Source organism: Neovison vison, chromosome 3 (genome assembly GCF_020171115.1).
Source record: "Neovison vison isolate M4711 chromosome 3, ASM_NN_V1, whole genome shotgun sequence".
Classification (NCBI taxonomy): domain Eukaryota; kingdom Metazoa; phylum Chordata; class Mammalia; order Carnivora; family Mustelidae; genus Neogale; species Neogale vison.
The window spans coordinates 14,190,517-14,216,507 of NC_058093.1; the positions used below are offsets into that span (position 1 = coordinate 14,190,517).

The following is a 25,991-nucleotide window of genomic DNA, read 5'->3' on the forward strand; positions in this document are numbered from 1 at the left end:
GAGAGCCCGATGCGGGACTCGATCCCAGGACCCTGAGATCATGACCTGAGCCGAAGGCAGTGGCCCAACCCACTGAGCCACCCAGGCGCCCTCCTTTTTGTTTTTTATTCCCCCACTTGAATCAGGTGCATGATTTTATGCTGCCATTTTGACCTCTATTTATGAATATACCCATTTAGACAGCAGTTATAATCTCTTAAATTATTTTCTTCTTTTTTGAATTTAAAATCAATTAATTAACATAGTGTATTAGTAGTTTCAGAGGCAGAGTTTAGTGATTCATCGGTTGCGTATAACACCCAGCGTTCATGCCATCAAGAGCCCTCCTTAATGCCCATCACCCAGTTACCCCAGCCCCCCAGCCACCTCCCCTCCAGCAACCATCAGTTTGTTTCCTAGAGTTAAAAAAAAATATGGAATGCTTCACGACTTTGTGTGTCATCCTTGTGCAGAGCCCATGCTAATTTTCTCTGTATTGTTCCAATTTTAGTATGTGTGCTGCCAAAGTGAGCATTAATCTATTTAATTCTTTTTTTTTTTTTAGATTATTTATTTATTTATTTGACAGACAGAGATCACAAGTAGGCAGAAAGGCAGGCAGAGAGAGAGGAAGGGCGAGCAGAGAGCCAGATGCGGGCCTTGATCCCAGGACCCTGAGATCATGACCTGAGCCGAAGGCAGCGGCTTTAACCCACTGAGCCACCCAGACGCCCTCTATTTAATTCTTGATCAAATTTTTATGCAGTAACAGTGAAAACTACGTTCAGTTTTTTTCTTTTCTATCCTCATTTTTCTTCTACTGATACAATTATGTGCAAGATCAACTTTTTCCACGTACATTTTACAGTGAGATTCATTTCAGCCATCGGGTTTATATCCTAGTCAAATTCTGTCCATTTTTAACGACTGCCATGGTGAGCTTTCTTTCTAGCTCTTATATTCCGTGAAAGTTGATTTTTCCCTGTGACCCAAAGTATTCATTGAATTAAAGAAGTAGGGCCAAAACATCCCTTTTTACCTGTGCAAGAATTCAATATAGGTTGTTTCCTATGATGGTAATGAGGTGACAAGTATTAACTGCTCTAGCCACCTCACGGGAGGGAGGCTCAAATGCCAAAAATAGATGTGAAAGTGTTTGTAAGGTGTAAAAGTTAAGTAAATGTCACTTTACTGATTGTTAAAACAAGTCATATAAATCCATCCTCCTGGAACTGTTCTAGAAGCCAAACACCTTCCTATTCTTGCTGTAATGTTATTTGCAAAAATGCTTGCAGATTTCAGCTGATTTTCTAAGTATATCTTAGTGAGCTGGTGACTTCACTCACTGTTGTCTTGTCATTTGTTTTCCATTCTGACCTCATTAATTTTTCTTTCTCTAACCCTTGTCCTGAAGTCCTCGGTGACGCGGAGACCAGGCTTGGTACAGTAATGGACTTGTACCATTGGTTATCGGTTCCATCATCTCGGTTGCGGTAACTGTTGCGTGAGACTGAATGATAGATGGTGTTACTGACTGGCCGTTGTTTGAGAAAAACTAAAACAAAACTGTGACCAGACAGATGCTATCTCAGCAGGGTGCACGGACACTGTTCTTTTAAGAAATTCTTCTCTTATCACCCCTCTGTCTCTTGCTAGATACACTACTTGCTTATGCACGAGTTTTGAAGGGAATGGTAAGCTTAGCCACTGTTAATCTAAGCAAAGCTAGCAAATTCTAATATTTACTTTAAGGCCTAAAGTTTATAGGTTCAGGGTTTTTTTTTTTTTTTCTTTCCCCTTTCTATATCTTGAAACAGCTTAAGATTTCAAGCATTGTTTTCAACAAACCACATTATTTATAAATACACTGATAGTATTAGGTCAAGGCCCATGAGAAGGAAATGATCCAAATTTCATCACGTTGATTTTGTCCTCCTCCTAGGGTTAGTATAAGAACTAAGAGATTGGGACGCCTGGGTGGCTCAGTTGGTTAAGCAGCTGCCTTCGGCTCGGGTCATGGTCCCAGGGTCCTGGGATCGAGTCCCACACTGGGCTCCTTGCTCGGCAGGGAGCCTGCTTCTCCCTCTGCCTCTGCCTGCCTCTTTGTCTGCCTGTGCTCGCTTGCTCTCTCTCCCTCTGTCTCTGACAAATAAATAAATAAAATCTTAAAAAAAAAAAAAGAAGAACAAAGAGGTTTTTCCTTTAAGAATTGGCTACATTTCTTGTGAATAGTTTTGTTCTTAAAAGGTATTCTGCAGGGACGCCTGGGTGGCTCAGTCCGCTCAGGTCATGATCTCAGGGTCCTGGGATGGAGTCCGCATTGCGCACCTTGCTCAGTGTGGAGCCTGATTTCTCCCTCTAACTGCCGCTCCCGCTGCTTGTGCTCTCGCTCTCTCAAATAAATAAAAATCTTTAAAATAAGTAAATAAATAAAATTTTAAAAATTACCTGCAAAAGGAGTGAAAGTTAGAAGATTAGCAATGTAATTGTTACTGGTAAAATGCCTTTCAGTTCCTTTTTTAAAAAAAGGTTTATGGAGATATAATTTGCACTATAATTCATCCATTCAAAGTGGACAACTCTGTAGCTTTTAGTGTACTCAGAGTTGTGCAAGCATCACCATGATCAATATTGGCATGTTTTCATCGCCCCAGCAGGAAACACCTTAGCCAGGACTTGTCACTCTGGATTTATTCCCAACTCCTTGTTTCCTCTTCCTCACCCCCCCCGCCCCCCCCCCCGCAACCACTAATCTACTTTCTGTCTCTAGATTTGCCTAATTCTGGACATTTCACATAAATGGAATCATACCATATGTAGTCTTCTGTGACCGGCTTCTTTCACCCAACGTATGGATTTCAAGGTTCATTGGTGTTGTAGCATGTATCACTACTCCATTAATTTTTATGGGTGATTTTATGGATGATTTTTTATGCATGGATATACCACATTTATTTACTCATTTATCAGTTAATGGACATTTGAGTTATTTCCTCTTTATGATTATAATGAACAATGCTGCTATGAATATTTGTGTAGATCTTTTTTCATTTCTCTTGGGTATATACCTAGGATTGGAATTATTGGGTCATATGGTAAATCAGTGCTTAACTTTTGAAGAACTGTCAAACCATTTTCCAAAGAAACCACCATTTCACATTCTTATCAGCAATATCTCACGGTTCTGATTTCCCACATCCTTCTGATGCTTTTTTATTTTAATTTTAATTTTTAAAAATATTTATTTATTTGACAAAGAGAGACTGAGAGAACACAAGCAGGGACAGGGGCAGAGGGAGAGGGAGAGCAGGCTCTCCCTGCTGAGCGGGGAGCTAGTTGGCTTCGGGGCCCAACCCCAGGACCCCCGGATCATGACCTGAGCCAAAGGCAGATGCCCAACCACTGAGCCACCCAGGCGCCCTCCCTTTCTATACTTTTATCTATCTTTTTTATCTTAGCCAACTTAGTGAATGATTTTGATTTGTATTTCCCTAATGGCTAACCAATCAAACATCATTTCATATTTTTATTGGTCATTTGCTTATCTTCTTTGGAGAAATGTCTATTTAGAACCTTTGTCCATTCTTAAATTGGATTTTCACTTTTAGTTTAGGAAATTCATTTAATATCTTAAATTGCTCTGAAAATTTCCTGCTGTTTTCTCTGCTACTTAAAAAGTATGCCTTATTTCCATTGACCTATTTATTCAAGTAAGTTCTGTATTTTTTGAGGACCTAATATGTGTCAGATTTATGCTAAATCCTGAGTCTAAAGTCCCAGGCCTTAAGTAATTCATAATCTCTTGGCTTCCTAAAGAGATAATTTGCAATACAATGGTGTAAATGCTATTGCAGATATCACAATGGGAGATAAAATTGGCTTAACAGAAAAAAACTTTCAGGGATATGGACAAGAAGGTTCTAACTAATGCTGCAAGTGAAATATAACGGAGACCAGTTTTCTTGCAGAAAATTTGCAGGGCAGAGCTCTGGCCAAGACTTGTCAGTAATACAATTGATAAAGTCTCTATTTGAAGCTAGCATTCAGAAATTACAGGTTTAGAAAATATCACTGCTTTTGCAAATAATAATAAAGACATCGATATCAAAAGCCACCTTGCATTTCAGCCAGATCTGCACAGTTCAAGGACAGATAAAACATATAAAACATATAAAAGAAAATCAGCATTGGACTACACAAGAAGATAAATCAAAACAGAAAACACGACTTAGCCATTTGCAGCTAAAGATTTTCACCAGTTCTATAATGAACAGGAGGTGAAAATACATGTCAGAATCTTCTGCATTTCTTTTATGGTTTGTTACAGACAGGCATACTTGTGTTGACTGCATACAGGAGCTCTTTTAGACTATACATTTTAGCCACTTGGTAAGTTGTTGTGTTGTCTTCATGATCCTTTGCTTGAAGACAGCACTCCCATTCCAGCTAAATATGTGACTCTGGTGGATCCTGCCAGGGACAATTAAAATTCTAGTGCCTGAATAGTTTGTTTAACCATTTCTCTTTCTATGCCATGAAGGGCTTGAGGAGACTTACACAGATGACATAACACAATAAAATAGAAAAAAAAAAAAAAGATAGGGGTGCCTGGGTGGCTCAGTTGGTTAAGCATCTAATCTTGATTTCAGCTCAGGTCTTGATCACAGGGTTGTGAGTTCAAGCCTGCATTGGGCTTCATGTTGGACATGGAACCCACTCAATAGAATACATAAATAGGGGCGCCTGGGTGGGTTCAGTGGGTTAAGCCTCTGCCTTTGGCTCAGGTGATGATCCCAGGGATCAAACTCCGAGACAGCTCTCTGCCCAGCGGGAAGCCTGCTTCCCTTCTTCTCTCTCTGCCTGCCTCTCTGCCTACTTGTGATCTCTGTCAAATAAATAAAATAAAATCTTTTAAAAAAATACATAAAAACTTGGGCGCCTGGGTGGCTCAGTGGGTTAAGCTGCTGCCTTCGGCTCGGGTCATGATCTCAGGGTCCTGGGATCGAGTCCCGCATCGGGCTCTCTGCTCAGCAGGGAGCCTGCTTCCCTCTCTCTCTCTCTGCCTACCTCTCTGCCTACTTGTGATCTCTCTCTGCCAAATAAATAAATAAAATCTTAAAAAAATACATAAAAACTTAATAAGTAAATAAAAATTAAAAATAAAAAGATAGTCACAAGTCTAACCAGTAATAAACCAGAGTATTACATAGAATATTAACATATCTAGAAGATTTTTAATAAATATTAGGGTATAGTGCTGATTATAAAGTGTCATCTGTAATTCGTTTTTTGATAATGTTCAGAGAGTTTGCTTAATTTTTTTTTGCATTTCCTTACCTTGAGTATAGTATTAGTTCTGGACACCAAAGACTACTTGTATTTTGTGTTTTGTTTTTTTGTTTTAAAATTTTCTTTGTCTGGAACTGCTATTTGAAATATATTTTTTCTAATTTAAAAAATAATACATTGTAGGAAGTCAAAGTGTATCAAAAACTATAAAGAAGAAAATAAAATTAAAAATCACCCAGACTCCTCTCCCCTCCCAAATCAAAATCAGAAACAATAAAAATAGAAAAGGAAATTTACGCTACTCCGGAGTGTGAACAAAGCTTTTTGGGAACTCGAAAAACAAGGCAGGTAATGATGATCTGGGAATTGGAGAATGCTTAACCCTGCAATTATGTTGGATTTTGGGAAAAAAAAAAAAAAAAAAAAGACCAGAAGATGCCTGGAGCGGGGGCAAGGAAAGAAGGAAAGGTACTGGAGGTAGAGGGAATACTCTGTAGAAAATGACAGGGCCCCCCTCCCTTTTCTTTTTAATTAGAAAAAAGGTAAATTTGGGAAAAGACGTGGTAAGTCAGTGAACTGTAAGAGGTCTGAATGTGTCTGGACTCCAGGGGGTAGAAAAGAGAGATAAAGTTGGAAAGATTTTGAAGACCTTGTTCATGAAGCTAAGAAATTAGGTGTCATACTATAAGATTGTCCTTAATGAGGGGTGCCTGGGTGGCTCAGTGGGTTAAAGCCTCTGTCTTCAGCTCAGGTCATGATCCCAGGGTCCTGGGATTGAGCCCCGCATCGGGCTCTCTGCTCAGCGGGAAGCCTGCTTCCCTCTCTCTCTCTGCCTGCCTCTCTGCCTCCTTGTGATCTCTGTCTGTCAAATAAATAAATAAAATTCAAAAAAAAAAAAAAAAAGATTGTCCTTAATGGTACCGAAATAGGTGAGACAATGGACTAGAAATGTGATGTTGGTCATGAAACTTTCTTGTTTAAGATTTTATTTATTTATTTATTTTTGGGTTTGGTTTTTAAGTAATCTCTACATCTGACGTGAGGCTCGAATTTACAACTCTGAGGTCAAGAATCACATGCTCCACCAACTGAGCCAACCAGGTATCCCTGTCATGAAATTTCTAACTAGAAAATTGTTACTTGGCCGAATCAACCCCCCCATATTGTCCTCTGTTTCCCCATTTTCCATCACTAAAGCTTTGTGGTCAAGGTAAAACCTTACAGGGAAATGTAGGAAGGCGAGACAATGGCAAATATTTCTTACAGATGTTCTGCATAAAAACTTGGCAAAGAGAAGGCATATGAGTAATTCTTAGCTGTGAAACCATTCTAGTAATAGTTTGTGTTCGGCACATTTTCCTGAAGGCTTATTTTTGGAAATATGGAAAGATTATTCTGTAATATTTGAAAGAGAAAAAAAACCCCTACAAGACTGATAGCTTCACTTTTTTATTCTGTGCTTTAAGAAGAGTAAAAGCATATAACCAACTGCTGGATAGTAGCAGATAGACACTGAGAAAATTCATTAATATAAGAACTATGTAATGGAAAACAATCTCCCCCAAGAGTGATGAGTTAGCCAGTAGTGGGCAATGATGGTTCTGAAGGGGCACCTGGGTGGCTCAGTGGGTTAAAGCCTCTGCCTTCGGCTCAGGTCATGATCTCAGGGTCCTGGGATCGAGCCCCGCATCGGGCTCTCTGCTCAGTGGGGAGCCTGCTTCCTCCTCTCTCTGCCTGCCTCTCTGACTACTTGTGATCTCTATCAAATAAATAAATTAAAAAAAAAAAGATGGTTCTGAAGCAAAAGTATATTAAAGATGCCAGAGATACTGTACTGGCCTCATGGTGGATGAGATAGAGACATGCCTGAGATGAGCAGCCCGACATCAGCCTTGTTTTTGAATAACACTTTTGAACTGAAACTTGGATTTCTCTGTAAAATAGAGTGGGTGGTCATCTTGCTTTTCAAACGTTTACAAAAAATTTTATCCAAAATTTGTTGCATGATTTGATTTCCTAACACAAAGGAGGCTTTGAAATCAGTCTTTTACTTGCAGGGAAAAGGAATACATTTAAATGAAAGAGGTTCAAAGTTTAATGCATAATTAGTTTTGTGTTTGGAAAATAAAAACATCACATTTTAGGTTTAAATATCTAATCAGTTTAAATAGGGAAGAGTCTAGATTGAGAAAGAAAAAGTAAAGGACGCCTGGGTGGCTCAGTGGGTTAAGCCTCTGCCTTCGGGTCAGGTCATGGTCTCAGGGTCCTGGGATCGAGTCCTGCGTCAGGCTCCCTGCTCAGTGGGGAGGCTGCTTCCCTTCCTCTCTCTCTCTGCCTGCCTCTCTGCCTACTTGTGATCTCTGTCTGTCAAATAAATAAATAAAATCTTTAAAAAAAGAAAAAAGAAAGAAAGAAAAATTAAAAGAATGAAAGAAAGAAAAATTAAGTTTTGGTGTGAATACTTCTGTGTCCCAGGGTCCTCTAAAAAGGATGAGTAAGGATTTATCTTAGATGGGGGGAGGCTGTGAGGATGCGTATTACAGTAGCTTCAGCTGCTCTTGAAATTCTTTGTGTAATTTCTACAAGCAGATAGTCCAGTGCCATTATTTGGAGGTCATTATGAAAGGCCAGATAAATATTTATCAAAAGCCAGAAAAACTAAAATGCAAGGCCATAAGACAGCCTTGCTTTCTCACTTCAGTACATTTCAAATGCTTATGCAACAGCCTTGCCATCTAAGTGAGAAAAACGTGGATATGCTTAATAACTGGAAAAAGTATTGAAAAAGTATCAAACATTTGTAAAAGAAATACATTCTATTATAATTGTTTTCTTAGATTAAAAGAAATACACTCTATTATAATTGTTTTCGAGATTCAGATAAGCCTATGCAGGATCAGTTTTTTTTTTCCTTGTTTTGTGTCCTCAATTGGCCGGCTTTTCACTTCAGCAACAATTGAACATTTCCTGAGTAGGTAGCAGCATATGATATAGTCACTATTTCCTGATATAATAAATCTTTCCTGGAGAAATACAATTTTCACACATTACGGGGCACCTGGTTGGCTCAGTTGGTAGAAATTGCAAATCTTGATCTCTGGGTTATGAGTTTAAGCCCCACATTGGGCATAGAGTTTACTTTTTTTTTTTTTTTTAAAGATTTTTATCTATTTATTTATCTGAGAGAGAGAGAGAGAGCACACAAGCAGGGGGATCAGCAGGCAGTGGGAGAAGCAGGCTCCTTGACAAGCAGGGAGCCCAGTGTGGGACTCGATCCCCAGACCCTGGGATCATGACCGGAGCCAAGGCAGACGCTTAACCAACTGAGCCACCCAGGCGTCCCCTAGAGTTTACTTAAAAATAAAAAAGATTTTAACACATTAAATAATTTTACATGAAATAGGGGCACCTGGATGGCTTAGTCGGTTGGGCAGCTGCCTCTTCGTTTCAGCTCAGGTTGTGATCTCTTGGTCGTAGGATTGAGCCCCACATGGGGTTCCTTGCTCAGATTCCCTCTCCCTCTCCCTCCCACTCTGCCCTTCCTCCTGCATGTGCAAGTTCTCTCAGATCATAAAATCTTAACAAATTTAATAATTGTAGGGGCACCTAGGTGGCTCAGTTGGTTAAGTGTCTGCCTTCAACTGAGGTCATGATCCCCAGGTCCTGGGATCAAGTTCTGAGAGTCAAGGGTTATTAGGCTCCCTGCTCAGTGGGGAACCTGCTTCTCCCTCTCCCCACCTCCCACTCCCCTTCCCCCTGCTGTGCTCTCTCTCACTCTCTCTCTCTTTCAAATAAATAAAATCTTTTTTTAAAAGCTGCCAATATTTATGTGTATTTACTTAAAAAATAATTTATTTATTTATTTGTCAGAGAGAGAGCGAGTGCACAAGCAGGGGAGCAGCAGGCAGAGGGAGAAGCAGACTCCCTGCCAAGCAAGGACCCTGATGTGGGACTCGATCCCAGGACTCTGGCATCATGATCTGAGCTGTAGGCAGACGCTTAACTGACTGAGCCACCCAGGCATTCCTAAATAAATAAAATCTTAAAAAAATAATTGTACATGAAATAATTAGAGAGAAATAACTTGTGCCTTTTTTTTAAAAGATTGTATTTATTTATTTGATATATATAGAGAGTGTACAATTAGGGGGAGCAGCAGGCAGAGGGAGAGGGTGAACCGAGCTCCTTGCTGAGCAGGGAGCCCCATAAGCAGCTTGATTCTAGGACCCTGGGATGACCTGACAGAAGACAGAGCTTAAGGTGCCCCTGGGTGGCTTGTACTTTTTAAAAGTAATTTTGGGGGCACCTGGGTGGCTCAGTGGGTTAAGCCGCTGCCTTCGGTTCAGGTCATGATCTCAGAGTCCTGGGATCAAGCCCCGCATCGGGCTCTCTGCTCAGCAGGGAGCCTGCTTCCTCCTCTCTCTCTGCCTGCCTCTCTGCCTGTTTGTGATCTCTCTCTGTCAAATAAATAAATAAAATCTTTAAAAAAAGAAGTAATTTTGACTTTTTAAAAAATAACTTTCACTTAAAAAAAAAGATTTTATTTATTTATTTATTTGAGAGAGAGAAAGAGGAAGAGAGCTCACACTCAAGCACATAGTACGGAAGGACAGGGGGAGAGGGAGACGCTTAAGCAGACTCTGCGCTGAACACAGAGCCCAATCTCACCACCCTGAGATCATGGCTTGAGCAGAAACCAACGGTCAGATGCTCAACGGACTGAGCCACACAGGCCCCCCTAACTTGTGCTTTTCTCAACTCTTTGGCAACATTAGATAACTATGTTATGTTCATCATACTGAAATAGAGAGCTTTTAGAAATTAATACTGAGGGGTACCTGGATGGCTCAGTCAGTTAAGCTTCAGCCTCTTGATTTCAGCTCAGGTCATGATCTTGGGTCGAGAAATCAAGTCCCGCCTGGAACTCTATGCTCAGCAGAGTCTGCTTGTCCCTCTCCCTTCCCAGTCTTGCATGTACGTGCTCTCTCATTTTAAAAACATCTTCTAGGGGCGCCTGGGTGGCTCAGTGGATTAAGCCGCTGCCTTCGGCTCAGGTCATGATCTCAGGGTCCTGGGATCGAGTCCCGCATCGGGCTCTCTGCTCAGCAGGGAGCCTGTTTCCTCCTCTCTCTCTCTGCCTGCCTCTCTGCTTACTTGTAATCTCTCTCTGTCAAATAAATAAATAAAATCTTAAAAAAAAAAAAAAAAAAAACATCTTCTAGGGTACCTGCATGGCTCAGTGGGTTAATCCGCTGCCTTCGGCTCAGGTCGTGATCCCAGGTTCTCAGCTTCGGCAGCTCTCTTTAGCTTACCCCTCTCTCTTTCTCTCTGCCTGCCTCTCTGCCTATTAGTGTAGTGCTCTCTGTCAAATAAATTAAAAAAAAATTAAATTTAATTTAAAAAATCTTCTAAAAAAAGTTAATACTGATATAACATTTATACAATATTATACACCCCAAAAAGTATTTAATAAATGGTTGTTGATTGATTAGTAACTTTCATAAGTCATAGTATTTCTCAATAAGTTGTGAAGGGTGATTCAGGGGGTGCCTGGGTGGCTCAGTGGGTTAAGCCTCTGCCTTCGGCTCAGGTCATGATCTCAGGGTCCTGGGATTGAGCCCCGCATCGGGCTCTCTGCTCAGCAGGGAGCCTGCTTCCCTCTATCTCTCTCTCTCTGCCTGCCTCTCTGCCTACTTGTGATCTCTCTGTCGAATCAATAAATAAAATCTTTTAAAAAAAAAAGGGTGATTCAGACCTCTCTGGAGATTACAAAGGTTGAATTATATACTTTGATCACATATTAGCATGTAACTGGAAAAATCACTTGCTTCTATGTTCTGGCTGTGAACAGTGGGAATCACACACATTAAGAAGAAAAATGAAACAAAAGGGAAGAGAAATGTAAAAAACAGTGACTTTTTTCCTATAAAACTGTATAACTCAGGACTCAAAATTATACAAATAGGTTCACCTATTTCATGGGTAAGTTTAAACAAAGAATAACTACATTTCCACTAATATAAAATAATATGCTGTAGAAAGGTTTTTTTAAAATAGTTGTTTTCAGTTGTGTCCTTTAGGATAGACATGAAACCTGTCATTAAATGTAATTATCCTAAAATGGGAAATTTGTGATACAAATAAATAATAGAGTTTTAAAGCTGGAAAGAAACAGGGATAGTTAGTCTAAACTTATCTTACAGATGAGGAACTGAGACCTAGAGAAATGAAATGATTTGTTCGAAGCCCGGAACCATAGTAGTAGAATCAATAGTGGATCTAAAACCAAAAAGTGTTAGGGGTGCCTGGCTGGCTCAGTCTGTAAAGCATGCGACTTGATCTTGAGGTTCTGAGTTTGAGCCCCATGTTGGGTGTAGAGATTACTTATTGAAAAAAACAAAACAGAACAAAGCTTTAGGAACACTACTTCTAATTGTTTCCTTTAACAATTTATATGATTTACTGACATGAGAAGATACTCTGCGGATGTCGAATATTGCCATTCTGCATGGGTTTTAAAAGAAAAGGTATTCCTTGAATTGATCCAGTGACTTGATAACTTGATGGTTCTCTTACTATATAGAATTAACCAAATCTTAAAAATGTAGAACTACTCAAATTCTTCCATAACCCACTTTATTCTTTTAACCACTGTAGTTTCAATAATTTCCTTTTTTTTTCCAAGCAGACGTTCTCATATTTATTAATGAGCCAACCTAATAGTGCAGAAGCATAGTAACAGAGAAGAATCATTTTCCCAATCAAATGAGCCCATTATTCAGGTAGTAGTGATTGCAGAGTGATACGTTACGAGCAAGTGACCTTCATGTAACATAAGTGTGTTGCATGCCAACTTAATGCGATTCCTTATAAACCCAGCTTAGTTTTTCTCCATTGTGTCCTCTTAGAGTTGTATCTGATTTTATTACCAGTTATCATCTGAATCCACTGGGGAATGGGATGATTCTGCTTTTGTTTCTTGGCCAGGAATTGCTTGATCTTCAAAGTCTTGTGAGAAGATACGGTAAGGAACAGTCAACCACACCCACGGCAGTAGTGGAGAAAAGGAGAGGGCTCGAATAATTTTCTCCCAGGGGTATCTGGCTGGCTCAGTAAGAGAAGCATGCAAATCTTGATCTTGGGGCCAACAGTTCGAGCCCAATGTTGGGTATGGAGATTACTTAAATAAATAAAAGTTAAAAAAAAATAATTTTCTTTCGATGGCCAGTCTTTGTAATTTCCTTTGTGTCTGTGTACCCTTGGTACCCATGACTCAGTTCAGGTACTCCAGACCCTTATGTTGATCCCCTTGAATCTTTGTATTATTTATGGTATGTCCAATAGTTTGGTTTGTTTCTGTAATTAAAAAAATATTTAGGAGTGTCTGGGTGGCTCAGTTGGTTGAATGTCTGCCTTTGGCTTGGGTCATGATCTCGGGGGTTCTGGGATTGAGCCCTGCATCAGGGTCTCTGCTCAGCTGGAGCCTGCTTCTCCATCTCTCTCTGCCTGCCTCTCTGCCTACTTGTGATCTCTCTCTGTGTCAAATAAATAAATGAAATCTTAAAAAAAAATTTAAAAATGTACTTAGATATTTTCCTTCATAATTCTCATTTGTGAATCATGTCCTGGTTTTGTAAAAATTCTCTGACATCATAACAGTCTTACACTGATGTTGTCTGTTGTTTAGGTACTTTATCTGTTGAAGGTAACACATATAATATTACTCTATATAAGTTAGATTATGCTCAATAAGTATCCTGTAACTTCTGTAGCTTAATATAAGAGTTTATTTATGCTCAGTAGCTATCCTGTAGCTTCTATAGTTAACAAAATTTTTTTTAAGATTTTATTTTATTTTTTAAAAGTTTTTATTTAAGTAATCTCTATACCCAATGTAAGGCTTGAACTCACAATCCCGAGAGCAAGAGTCATGTGCTCTACTGAATGAGCGAGCTAACCAGATGTCCCTTGTCTGCCCTTTTTTTAAAAAAAAGATTTATTTATTTATTTATTTAAGTGGGGGCTGTGAGTGGGGGAGGGAACATGGGGCTTGATTTCACAGCCCTAAGATCATGACCTAAAGCGAAATCAGGGGTCTGATGCTCAACCGACTGAGCTACCCAAGCAACCCTCTGTCTGACTTTCTTAATACTTTATTAGGATACAGTCCCAGAATTTTATTCATATTCTTAGAGCAATATTTGTGCAGAATTTGAGTGAATTTATTTTATGAAAGCATCAATCTTTTTTTTAAAGATTTAAAAAAATTATTTATTTTAGAGAGAGTGAGAGAAGAAGAGAGAGAGTGAGAGCACGCCCAGTGCAGGCAGAGGAAGGGGCAGAGGGAGATACTCTCAGAAGACTCCTTGCTGCATGCAGAGCCCAGCTTGGAGCTTGATCCCATGACCTCAAGATCACAACCTGAGCTAAAATGAAGAGCTGCGTGCTTAACCAACGGAGCCACCTGGGTGCCCACAAAGCATAAATCTTAAAGCCAGTTATTTTCAGATTGTAATCATGTAAACTATAAATAAATAGGACTTCCGATTCTAATCCTGTAAAATACACATTTATATAAGTTAAATGTACTCACTCAAAATATGAACACATTTCTGGGGCTGACCTGAATTTATCTCTAAAAAAAAAAAAATTTCCTTAGCAAGTCAACTAAAAAGCATGAATAAGATTCCAGGAAATATTTTTCTTTTATTTTTTTAATTTTTGAAAATTTTTTTTTAGACAGGGGAGGAAAGGCAGAGGGAGAGGGAGAGAATCTTAAACAGATTCCATGCTGGGCATGGAGCCTGACACCAGGCTCGATCTCACAACCCTGAAATAATGACCTCAGCTGAAATCAGGAGTTGGACACTTGATTGACTGAGCCACGCAGGCACCCATTATTTTTCTTTAAGTGGACCACTATTTCATGCTCTTTTGTAGACTCATTATTAAGTTTGGGATGCCTGGGTGACTCAGTCAGTTGAGCGTCTGACTTCTGCTCAGGTCATAATCCCAGGGTTCTGGGCTCCTTGCTCAGCGGGGAGCCACCTTCTCCCTTTGCCTGCCACTAGCCCTGATCCTGCTCTCTCTCTCTCTTTCTCTGACAAATAAATAAAATCTTTTTAAAAAAAGACTCACTATGAAATTTAACTCATTATTACTTTGACACACTGGTTTCTTTAAATAAAATATTTATATATCCCATGAGTCAAACCTCATTGACTCATTGACTCAGGGGCCCTTTCCCTTGACTTTATCTAAGTTAGTGAATGTTTGTCCTATCACTTCTTGCTTTCTTAAACTTGGGTCTGAAGAATTAATACTGTGTGTGTAATAACACAACTTAATAAATAGTGATCTTAACTTGAAAAAGCCTATTTTATTATAGAATGAAACATGAAAGTATCCTTAAATTATATAGCCAGAGGCAAAATGACTGTGTTCATGAAAATCAATTGTTATCCTAACTACTCTATTCCTAGGGCAAATGGAAGATTTATAAATTCTAGGAATTCCAAGATCTCAGCACCATCCCTGTTTACCCTGTCATAAGGGCAGTGCCAAAGAATTCCAATTTAGTTCATTTCAGCAGTCTTTATTAAGGCCCTGTTATATGCTAGTTACTGCGCTTGTTGCTGGAAATAGAGTGATAAATAAGAGATCGTCCCTCTTTTTAATCTAGTGAGGAGAAAACAAAAGCAAGTAATGAAAATGCAACCTGACCAGCACAGTATTAGTAGCTTAGAAAAGGTATAGAAGTAATGCTAAGAAGGGGTGCCTGGCTGGCTTAGTCAGTAGAGCTGGTGACTCTTGATCTCCAGGTTTGTGAGTTCAAGCCCCATGTTGGGCCTACAGCTTACTAAAAAAAAAAAAAAAAAAAAAAAAAAAAAAAAAAAGGTATTACGGAAAGGGGATAATTAATTCTGTTTGGCTGTGGGATCAGGGGAATCTTCCTAGAGGTATTACTGTTTGAGATGGGTGTTGTGAACAAAAATTAAGGAGACAGAAGGGGAAAGCGCATTCTTGGCAAATAAAACATCAAGCACAAAGGCATGTGTATTTGAGGAAGTGTAAGCTCTCTGGTATCACAGAGCTTTGCAAGAGCAGAGACTGACTGTTTTGCTTATTGTATCCACAGTAGTCTAGTATAGAGCCTGGAGCACCTTAGAAAATAATTATTTGCTGAACAGAAGAATGAATGAAAGAGTCTTGTGTCATTCTAAGGATTTTTAACCTTGTACCTCCCATAGGCTGAAGCTAACTGGAAGCCAGCGGACAAGGGAGTCTTGGAAATTAAGTTTGTAGAAGTCAGTCCCTGAACAAAGAAGAAAGGGGAAGGTAATGAACTGAGAGCAAATAGGCAAATGATCCACACCCTTATTTTTACCTACTAGCCTTGTATAACATAGCACATACCTACCTCTCTAACTTTATCTCCTATGCCCCAATAAACTGACCTCCTTCTTTTTCCTTTCTTTTTTTTCCCCTCTTATTTCAACCGGAAAAAAATATTTTTAAATTGTTTTTTTAATCTAGATACAGTTGACACATAATGTTACATTAGTTTCAGGTGTAAAAACTGGCCTTCCTTTTATTCCTCAAATATACCAAGATTGTTCTAACCAGTTCAAGGCCTTTGCTTGTTTCCTAAGCCAGAGACTCTTCTTCTTCTTCTTCTTTTTAAAGATTTTATTTATTTATATGACAATGAGAGATCACAAGTAGGCAGAGAGGCAGGCAGAGAGAGAGGGGGAAGCAGGCTCCCCGCTGAGAAGAGAGCCTATTTGGGACTCCATCCCAGGACCTTGAGATCATGACCTGAGCTAAAGGCAGAGGCCAAACCCACTGAGCCACCCAGGTGCCCCAAAAAAGACTCTTCTACCAGATCTTTGCCTAGCAGAGATCAAGTGATATCTCAGGGGTCAAGAGGTAGCTCTCCAAACAAAACTTACCTGGTTAGTCCTTTTAAGGTAGAACAGCTGTCCCCCTCATACTGTCTCTCCTTTCTAAAAGGTAATGTGGTGATTCCCCTAGGGGATCCCTAATCACCTATACCTTTGTAAAATCCCTTCGTGAGTGTGGGTCAAAACTGTGACTTGCTCGTAACAAACTAAATATGGAAAAGGTGATGGGATACCACTCCTAGATTATGTAAGATTTTGTCTTAACATACTGGAGTTAAGAGAGACACTCTCTGTTGCCTTTGACTAACGAAGATACTAGGTTGTGAGAATTCACCTATGGAGAGGACCGCAAAGCAAGAAACTCTATGAGCTGAGAACAGCTCCTGGCACCTGAATGAGCTTACCAGGAGGTTCTTCCTCAGTCAGCCCTTTAGATGAGAGCACCACCTGGCTGATACTTTGACTGCAACCCTGTGAGAACCTGAGCAGAGGACACTGCTAACTAGTGCCTGGACTCCTGATTTATGGAAACTGTGAGGTAATAAATAAGGATGGTTTTGAGCTGCTAAGTTTTGGTAATTTGTTAAACAGCAATACAAGCTTTTCTCAAGAAACAAGAAAGGTCTCAGGTACACAACTTAACCCTACACCTAAAGGAGCTGGAGAAAGAACAAGAAAGAAACCCTAAGCCCAGCAGGAGAAGAGAAATCATAAAGATCAGAGCAGAAATCAATGAAATAGAAACCAAAAAAACAATAGAACAAATCAACGAAACTAGGAGCTGGTTCTTTGAAAGAATTAATAAAATTGATAAACCCTTAGCAATAGAAAATGAATAGAGGTAAATACTATGAGGGGATGAGAGGAAGGAACTTGGCTCCTTTGTTCCTTGCTGTATCATTATACCTAGAATAGTATAGACTGGCACATAGTTTAATACACATTTGCTGGTTATATGAATGAAAAAAAAAAAAGATGAATGGGTGAATGGATGAATTTTAGCCGGATGGGAGGAGAGGACAGGACTGGATTCTAGGAACATGGCTAGTAGCCATAATGTAAGGAATACTACTTTCTGAGTTGGGCAGGGGGCAGGGAATCTATCGAATAGGTATATATGTGGTTCAAAGATTTCTGGGAGCAGTCATATCTGATATTCTTGCTTTAAGATTTCCTTTACTAGATTATACAGTTGGCCCTTGAATGATATGGGTTTGAACTATGTGAATCCACTTACACACACATTTTTACTACAGTAAAGTACTCTAAATTTTTTTCTATTCCTTATGATTTTTTCTTTTTTCTTTTATTATTTTTTTAAAGATTTTATTTTATTTATTTGAGACAGAGAGAGAGGGAAATTTATTTATTTTATTTATTTGAGACAGACACGAGCAGGGAAAGAGGTGCAGAGGGAGAAGAAGAGTGAGATGCAGACTCCCCACTATGCAGGGAGCTCAATGTAGGGCTTGATCCCAGAACCCTGGGATCATGACCTGAGACGAAGGCAGATGCTTCACCAACTGAGCCACCCAGGTACCCCTAATTTTTTTTAATGATCTTATTTTACTGTATCAATATTTTTAAAGATTTTATTTTTTAAGGGATCTCTATACTCAATATAGGGCTTGAACTCACAACCCAGAGTTTAAGAGTCATATGCTCTGCTGACTGAGCCAGCCAAGCACACCTAGTTTTTGTTTGTATGCTTGTTCCTTTGTTTTTCTTTGTTAAGTAAGCTCTATGACCAATGTGGGGCTCAAGCTCATGATCTAGAGATCTATAATTACAGGCTCTACCAACTGAGGAGCCAGGCACCCCATCTTCCTTGTGATTTTCCTGAGCAGGGAGCCTGATGTGGGACTCCATCCCAAGACCCTGGGATCATGACCCATGGTGAAGGCAGATGCCCAATCGACTAGACACCCCTTGTGATTATCTTAATAACATTTTCTTTCCTCTAGCTTATTTTACTGTGAGAATAAGTATATAATACATATATCATACAAAATATGTGTTAATTGTCTGTTTATGGTATCGATAAGGCTTCTAATCAAACCGTAGGCTATCAGTAATTAAGTTTTGGGGGAGTCAAAAGTTATATAAAAAAAAACAAAAGAAAGTTATATGTAAATTTTCAATTTCATGGAGGTTGGTGCCCCCAACTCCTGCATTGTTCAAGTGTAAGCTATCTTTTTCCTCCTCCTTCTGCTTCTTCCAAAGTCTAAGCCTTAGTAAAATTTTTTGCCATATTTTGGTATAGCTTGGAGAATAAATAAACTATCCTATTGTTTGGAGGAAAGCAGAGTTCAGTGTCTGGCATCAGCAAGGAAAATCTCTTACAAGATATCAGTAGAGAAGTCCAGAGCAAATGAGGTAAACTTGTGGAAAATATGTCTTCCACTGGGATCTTTCAATGCCTGGGAGACGCTGGGTTCTCTTGCCATTAGTCACTCAGGATGGGAAGCTCAAATGATTTTATTTAGTTCTAAATGGAAGGGAAGGGTGACCCCAGATGCTGGGCTAACTAAAATTTCAAAAGTTAGACAAAAGGAGAAGGAAAGAAATGGGATAATAGATCTAAGTTCCAAATACAAAGTTTTCTTATTATTTTAAAGCTTTTCTTAGTATATATTTTTCCTTTTTTAAAGATTTATATATTTATTTTAAGGGGTCAAGGTGCAGAGGAAAAGAGAATCCCAAGCAGAATCTGTGCTGAGCACAGAGCCCAACTGGGAGCTGGATCTCATGACCTCGGGATCATGACCTGAGGGGAATGCCCAACTGACGGTGCCACTCAGGCACCCCTAAGCTTTGCTTTTTATAGAAAGAGAGAAATTTAAGATTGCTTTTAGGTCCAGAGGTTATTGGAGGTGGAGGGGGTGTCAATCTCCAATCTCATTTTCCTTGTACTCCACAATTGGGTTTTCCCGTCTCCCCACAACTATACCTTAATCTTCCAAAAGGAGACTACGCCATGTCCCATTTCTCAGTTTAGCCCTAAAGATTAAGTCTTGAAGTTTCTAAGAAGCCTCAAGTTGCCTTTCATTATTTTGACCCTGTACTGTGTCCCAGAGCTAACTTCTGGGCATCTGTATTATTTTTCTTCTAGAGCTAAGAGTTTTTCTTATACTTTTCTTTGACATTATCCCTTTGTAATGATAAAAATTTATTCTTAGAAGTATTCAGTATCTCTGAGCTTGGGTAACTCCTGTTTATCCTTATTCATATAATGAGGATTCTGCCTAGGTCCTTATTCCAATGCGTATCCTAGTAATTTGCTGAGTTTCTTTAGACCCTCCCTAAAACCAGGGCTTTCCTTTTACAAGTCTTCTACCTCAGAGGAAAGCTATAATCAATGAGGGCCCTTAATACAGAGTGAAGATCCATCAGTTTTATAGACACTGTTGGTCCCCTTGGATTTCTGTGTTGCTCCTTTCATTTCTTAATTTCTTATGCCAGAGTTTTCCCCTTATGCTAGAAGACCGTCCTATCCTACTTGGGCTTTTGGTGATTAGAGTACTGGTGATTATTTCCCCCTTGCACACAATGGTATTACTAAGGTTGTTACCAGTTCTTCTAGTAACATGGTATAATATTACATTTCCTTTTTCTCTGGAAGTTAGGTTTGGTCATGTGACTTCTTTGGCCAATAAAATGTGATTGGAAGTAAGGTGTATTACTTCTGAGTGGAAGCATTTTAATGGTTAGAGCAAAAACACTGCAGTATTAGAGATTAAATTTTATGATCCTTACTATAGCTCTTTTCTTTTCTTTTCTTTTTTTTTTAAGGAGGCTCTACACCTAACATGGGACTTGAATGCAAGACCCCAAGATCAAGAGTCACATGTTCTACCAACTGAGCCAGCCAGGTGCTCCCCTAACTGTAGCAGTCTTGAAAGCATGTATCTCAGTGTAGCCTCCAGTAGTCTGGTGACCTCAGTGACTAAAGTGAGCAGAATCCATGTAGTGGATATTGTGATGAGCTCCCCAGACCCACCCTTTAGGACTACAGCATAACTTCTCCCAACTGTTGGAAGTGCTGGTGGCTAACAGCTTTCAACTGGGTTCCTCTCCGAGGGTTGGTCTTGGCTAAAGAGAGTCCTCTTGGGGCGCCTGGGTGGCTCAGTGGGTTAGGCCTCTGCCTTCATCTGGGTCATGGTCTCAGAGCCCTGGAATCCAGCCCCACAGTAGGCTCTCTGCTCAGCGGGGAGCCTGCGCCCCCCCCCCCCACTGCCTACTTGTGATCTCTTTCTCTCTCTGTTAAATAAATAAAATCTTTAAAAAAAAAATGAAAAGAGAGTCCTCTCATCCAAGGGTCACCTCTCTTCCCTGGGTGCAGCCCATATCCAATGACACGTTGGTGGGAAGGTATAATGATCAGGCCTTCTGTTCCGATTTAGGACAATGCTGAAGGGTCGTTCCAGCTCCAGATTCCCTGCAGAACTGGCTGAATCCTCAGTTGCAAGTGCACTGTAGTTCAAGTTCTCCCTTTCCAGTGATTTTTTTTTTTTAATTTTGACCTTCAGTCTCCAGAAGTTGTTCTTGAGAGTACTACTGAATAACCTCCTGTTTCCCAAAGACTCCTACTTGTAATAGGCTTTCTGATGACTTGCATCAAACATGTAATGTGAGAAATAAAACTTTTGTGGCTATAAGATGCTGAGATGTTTGTTACAATCTAGTCTATCCTGACTGGTGTATCCAGTGTATCCAGACCTTGCCTGCCCTGCCAACCCTTTGTTTTCACTTGAGCTTGACTTGTATGGTCTGTTTGGTCTTTGTGGACATACTGATGGCCCAGTTCTAGTTCTTCCCTGATGGTCTTTCTCATAGTGAGTGAATAGCTATGTCCCAACTGAGATGCTACAAAGAGTGACAGAAAAGGGAAGAGGGTTGCCTATCTAGTTATTCCTACCAAGTCAGTGGTATATATTTTTTTATATGAATTTCCTAGGCTCCTTTCTTCTTTTTTATATATTTTACCATACATTTATAATATGTATAAGGGTACTTAATGTATCTTAGGAAAATTTTTATGTAAATAAAAGTAGAATAATCCCAATTTGAGAAAGAACAGTATCCTACTAATTAACAAACTTTTTGCACCTCTAACTTACCAAAATCCCATTTCTCTGAGTGCTAGATCTTATTTCTTGAAAGTCAAATGGCAAAATACAGTAGTAAAGGTAATGAATCAAAGCTCCTTCTAATTTTTTCTTTTTCAGGGATTTTACTATATATATATATATAGAAATATTTCTTTCTGCCGGAGGGGTAAACGGTATAAAAATATTTTCACCAAAAAGAGTCTGAGAATCCTGGGTTGTTATTATTAAAACCCATAATTATACTACATATTTTAGTATGATAACAGCAACTAGTTTAAGGAACGTGGAGGTTTATTTACCTCAAGTTCAGATAAAGAGAAAAAGGGGGACTTGAACACGCAAATAAAGGGTATGACTTCAGGAGTGTATCTATGAATGTGTCTTTGGAGCTGACCTCCACAATGAAAGACCAGTCAAACCAGCCTTCAGAATAACCCTTATTAGAAGGCAGGCTAGACTTCATCTCTAACATCGACCTCCCACGCAAAATTTCCACCTGGCAGCTCAGAATTAAACACAGACTTCCGATCATGGCATCATGCACGTCGCTTTCTTCCTTTTCTCCCCAGCAAAATCCCACCCAAGTCGACCTGATCCCGCAGGAGGTGTGCAGAGGCTCCAGGGCGGAGGGGGAGGGGGAGAATTCCTTCTCCTATCCTGGTCGCTTGGGTTTTTGCAATTCAGAAAACCTACTAAACAGATTCTTTCCAGGAAGCTTCCGTACCAACAGGACCTTTTCATCTCCTTGGGTGCGAACTCATTCCCGACTCTGGGGCAGCAACTCCTCACCGCAATTTTCCTTTCACAGGTCCTAAAAAGCCCCTAAGGCCCACAGCCTTTGTGAATAAAGGCCCACCTCTAAGTGGGAACCGCGCGGCAAAGACAGAGACGCAGATACATTGTATAGAATGAAAAAAAGAGAGTTTTCTGACTTCGCACCCTTTCAAATGGCCAATACTTGTGTCAGCTAAGAAGGGGTACGGTGGTGGGCGCTGGAGAGAAGCCGCACACCGATAAGAGCAAAAATAGCAATTTAGGGTGGTCTCTCCGCGTCCGGCTTTGTCTGAGTCAGCGAGGGGAGCCCGAGGAGGCCGAGGTCTACGCTTCTGAGAAAGGAGGGTTCTTCGGGATTCTTTGGGATATGGAGAGGCAGGCTCCGGCCCCAAGAAACGACGACGGCAGTTCTGCCTCTCAAGGCTTCACTCCAGGAATCCCGGAGGGGACCGCGACACCTCGGTCCGAGGTTCAACCGCGGCTCCGAGGAGTTTGCCAAGGCTGGACAAAAGATGTGGCCGCTCTCTCTTCAACACACACACACACACACACACACACACACGCACACACACACACACATCCCGAGCGCGCACGTATGGAAGGTTCGTGCGCGTGACGGAGAAAGGCCATTGCCGCCCGCTGCGGGTTGCCGGCCCCACCCTGCCCTCGGCGGCCGGGAAAGACACGCCACGCGCGGGCCGCGGAGCTGCTCTCAGAGAGCCCGGGAGCGAGGGGCGGGGCCGGGCGGGGCCGCGAGCGCGCAGGCGCAGTGCGGGCTTCCTCGCGCCGCCGCCACTGCGGCCGCCGCCGCCGCCCGCGCTGCACCACAGGCCCGAGACAGACAGGGCCGGGAAGAGCCGGAGACTGAGGAGGAGGCGGAGGCGGCGGCGGAGGCGGGGCGACTCCGGTGACCGGGAGCGCCGCAGACTGGCAGCTGCGGCGACTCCCCCCTTTGTGTCTGGTCTGCTCGGAGCCACTGGAAGTGCTTCCCGGAGGGGTGCGGGGTGTCTCGCCGCCTCGTCGCCCACCCCCCCTCCTCAGCCAGCCACCTACCTCCGCCCTCCCGCCGCCCCCCGCCCTCGGCCCGCGACGCCCGAGCTCCGCCCGGAGCCCAGAGCTGCGGGAGAACGAGGCGGCGGCGGCGGCGGCGGCAGCGGCTTCCTCGGGGCGGGGGTTGTGATTCGCTCACAGGAATCCATTGACGGGAGAAGACGAGGCTTTTCTTCGTGGAATTTACCTCAGGCAAGATCGAGAGGCCGCAATAAAAAAGAGAGAAAGAGAGAGGAGCGAAGCCGGGAGGGCTGGACAGGGCAGCTCCCCGCACCTCCCCTCCGCCCGCCGTCTCGGGGAGCTCGGGGCCCTGCCTGCTGGCCCTGCCCCTCCCCCGCTTCCTACCGCCCCTCGGCGCACCGGCCGGGCCCTGCCAGAACCTCGCAGGATTGTTGGGCGAAGGCTCGAAGGCGCTGTGGGTTTGTCCATGGAGGCAGCCGCCTCGTTCGATCCGGTCGAGGAACGGGGTTTGTTGTTCTCGCAATCCGAGTGAAGGAAGCACCGAAGCGAAACTCAAGAAGGAATCCTGCCCTCCCGGAGCCACGGGCGATGCGACTCGTGCCGCCGGGCGCCGCCGCCGCCCGCCCGGCTTCGCCCTTCGCGGCAGTCGGGAACTTGGTCTGATCCTCAGCCCCGCCATCGAAGCCCCCGCCTGCCACCCCCCTGCACCCCGGCTATGTTTTCTCGCAGACCTGGATATTTTTTCGACATCGTGAAACTACGAGGGAAATAACTGCGGGGCTTTCTTCCCGTCTCTCTGCTTCTCCACACGGACATGCCTGCAGTTTGGGCGGCCGCGGCACCCCGTCCTCGGCGAGTGAACCTCCCCAGCCGCGAGGGAGAGAAATGAAGGGAATTTCTGCGGCGGAATGAAAGCTCTGCAGCTAGGTCCTCTCATCTGCCATTTGTCCTTTCAAACTGCATTGTAATACCGACGGGCCGGCGAGTCAGACGGGAGCGAGGACCAGCCTCCCGGCCGCACCTCTCCGCTCGTGTTTACTTTCCATATATATATATATATTTTTTTTTTTCTTTTTTTTCTCTGCCCTCCTGCTTCTCGGCTGGCCCAGGGATGACTTCTTCGCTGCAGCGGCCCCGGCGGGCACCTTCGCTCCTGTGGACGGTCCTGCTGGTCAGCACGGCGGCGGGTGAGTAGCCCCGCGCGGCGCGTCGGGCCGCTGCCCCTGCGCGTGGCGGGCGACGGAGCCCGCAGAGGCCGAGGCCTGCGCTCGCCCTTCGCGACGCGTCCCGCGATCGCTGTGGAGGGAGCCGCGTCCGGTACCTGCGCGCCCTTCCCGTTCCTTCGAGGGAACGAGGGAACGAAGCCTGCCTGTTTTTGTGTAGTTTCGAATCCCTGCTCCCGTAGCCCCCTCCCCATCCCCCACGGGTGGGGGGAAAGACATATTGGGTGTGGTATCTTGACATTTTTAGCTGTGAGGTAATGCAAGGATTAAAAATAATATTTTAATCGCCAATGAACAGTGTCTATTATGAGATCTTTGGAAACAGAGCTGTAGATTTTTTTTTTTAACATAAAGAAGCGGATTTGGCTTACAGTTAAAAGAACATCAACCACAGAACACACACTTTCGCCTTATTTTTAGATTTAGATCATTCTTTGGGAATCCATGTTACTTTCATTATTCCGAAATGCTACCGTATGAATTGGATGAATGTCGAGGAAGCCAGAACTTTGACATTCTTACTACATTGTATAATACTGTTAATTGTTTTCGTCAGTCTTCTTTTGTTCCAAAGCATTTTGGTAATTTTATTTCCATCTTTTTAACGTAAATACACTCGTATTTTATATGCTTTGGGGATTACTACTGGGCTTAAAAGTATTTTCGATAACTTTATATTTCAGTCATCTGGTATCTGTTGGCTTTCTTGTCATTGGGACAACTTTGACCTCACATCAGACGTCTAGCATATTTGAGTCCTGAAAGTTCTTTGACATTTTACTAAGCTTAAAGGGAAATGGTAGTCCCCCTTTCCTTAGGATATTTTTTTTTTAGTTCCCAGACACCTCAGAGAAAGCCTCATTTCTGTTTACAGTTAGTTTTCAAGCAGTCTTTTGATGATAATGCTTTTAGAAATTTTGAACTGTACATATAATTCTCAAGTTTGGTGTAGGATGGCCAAATTGATTATGCATTTAGAGATGAATAAGGGATAATATAACAGCTTTTAAATTTTTACAAGTGTGTACTTTTCACATTCAATAAATTTCTCATTGCTCTGCTGGACACAGGTTGCTTGCTTATTTCCATTTTAAAAGTATGCATTGGGAAAATTCTGAGAGAAAATTTAAAGTTTCCTTTAGTGCCTTTGATATTGGTTCATTGTCTATTACATTTATGATAAATCTGTGTAGTTATATTAAAAGAATTCGAACTTCTGAATTGAATGTATTTTGAAACTGACATTTTAATATTCTTAAAACATCACAATTCCTTTCGGGATAAAAATGAACAATTTTTTTCTAGGTTTCTTTATTTTGTGTTAGCTATTGAAATTCTCTAGCTGTAAGTCTTGTGATTACTGTAAAATATGAAGAGAGTAAAAGGCTTTAGGTTTAAGCAGTCATTCTGTGATCAGAAATCTCAGAACATAGACTTTGCGTGTTCTTTGTTATTCTTAACCTTTTGAGAATGTAGATTCTCATTTATAGTTACAGGCTTATCATTTTGTGATCAGAACTGATAACAGTAAGGGAAAGAACATTGATTTAAAAATACGTTTAATTTGTATTTGGTAAATAAAATAGAATAATGTCCCTTAAAATGGAGGGATTGAAAGAATCACTACTTAAAGTGGTATTGGTCTTTTTTTTTTTTTCTCTAGTATTACATAGTACTGGCTGCCAAAATTTGTGAAGCTG

General features: G+C 41.6%; 2 protein-coding genes and 1 non-coding gene across 3 annotated transcripts in view; 1 reads left to right on the plus strand and 2 right to left on the minus strand.

Annotated features, from left to right (window-relative positions):
• Positions 1–407: 407 nt before the first annotated feature.
• LOC122903786 lies at positions 408–514 on the minus strand. Its single transcript, XR_006384013.1, has one exon. It is a non-coding gene; the product is annotated as a U6 spliceosomal RNA (small nuclear RNA).
• An 11,621-nt stretch (positions 515–12,135) lies between these two features.
• LOC122903474 (putative 60S ribosomal protein L39-like 5) lies at positions 12,136–21,815 on the minus strand. Its single transcript, XM_044244348.1, has 2 exons — positions 21,678–21,815; positions 12,136–12,285 (listed from the first exon to the last, which is right to left on the minus strand). Exons 1-2 carry the CDS (start codon positions 21,813–21,815, stop codon positions 12,136–12,138), a joined length of 288 nt encoding a protein of 95 aa, XP_044100283.1.
• Positions 21,816–23,755: 1,940 nt separating this feature from the next.
• BMPR2 (bone morphogenetic protein receptor type 2) overlaps positions 23,756–25,991 on the plus strand; it is a 211,954-nt gene continuing 209,718 nt past the window's right edge. The window contains exon 1 of the mRNA XM_044241330.1: positions 23,756–24,255. Coding sequence (XP_044097265.1) covers positions 24,180–24,255 — 76 coding nt within the window. The 5' untranslated portion in view covers positions 23,756–24,179. The remainder of the gene's footprint in view (positions 24,256–25,991) is intronic.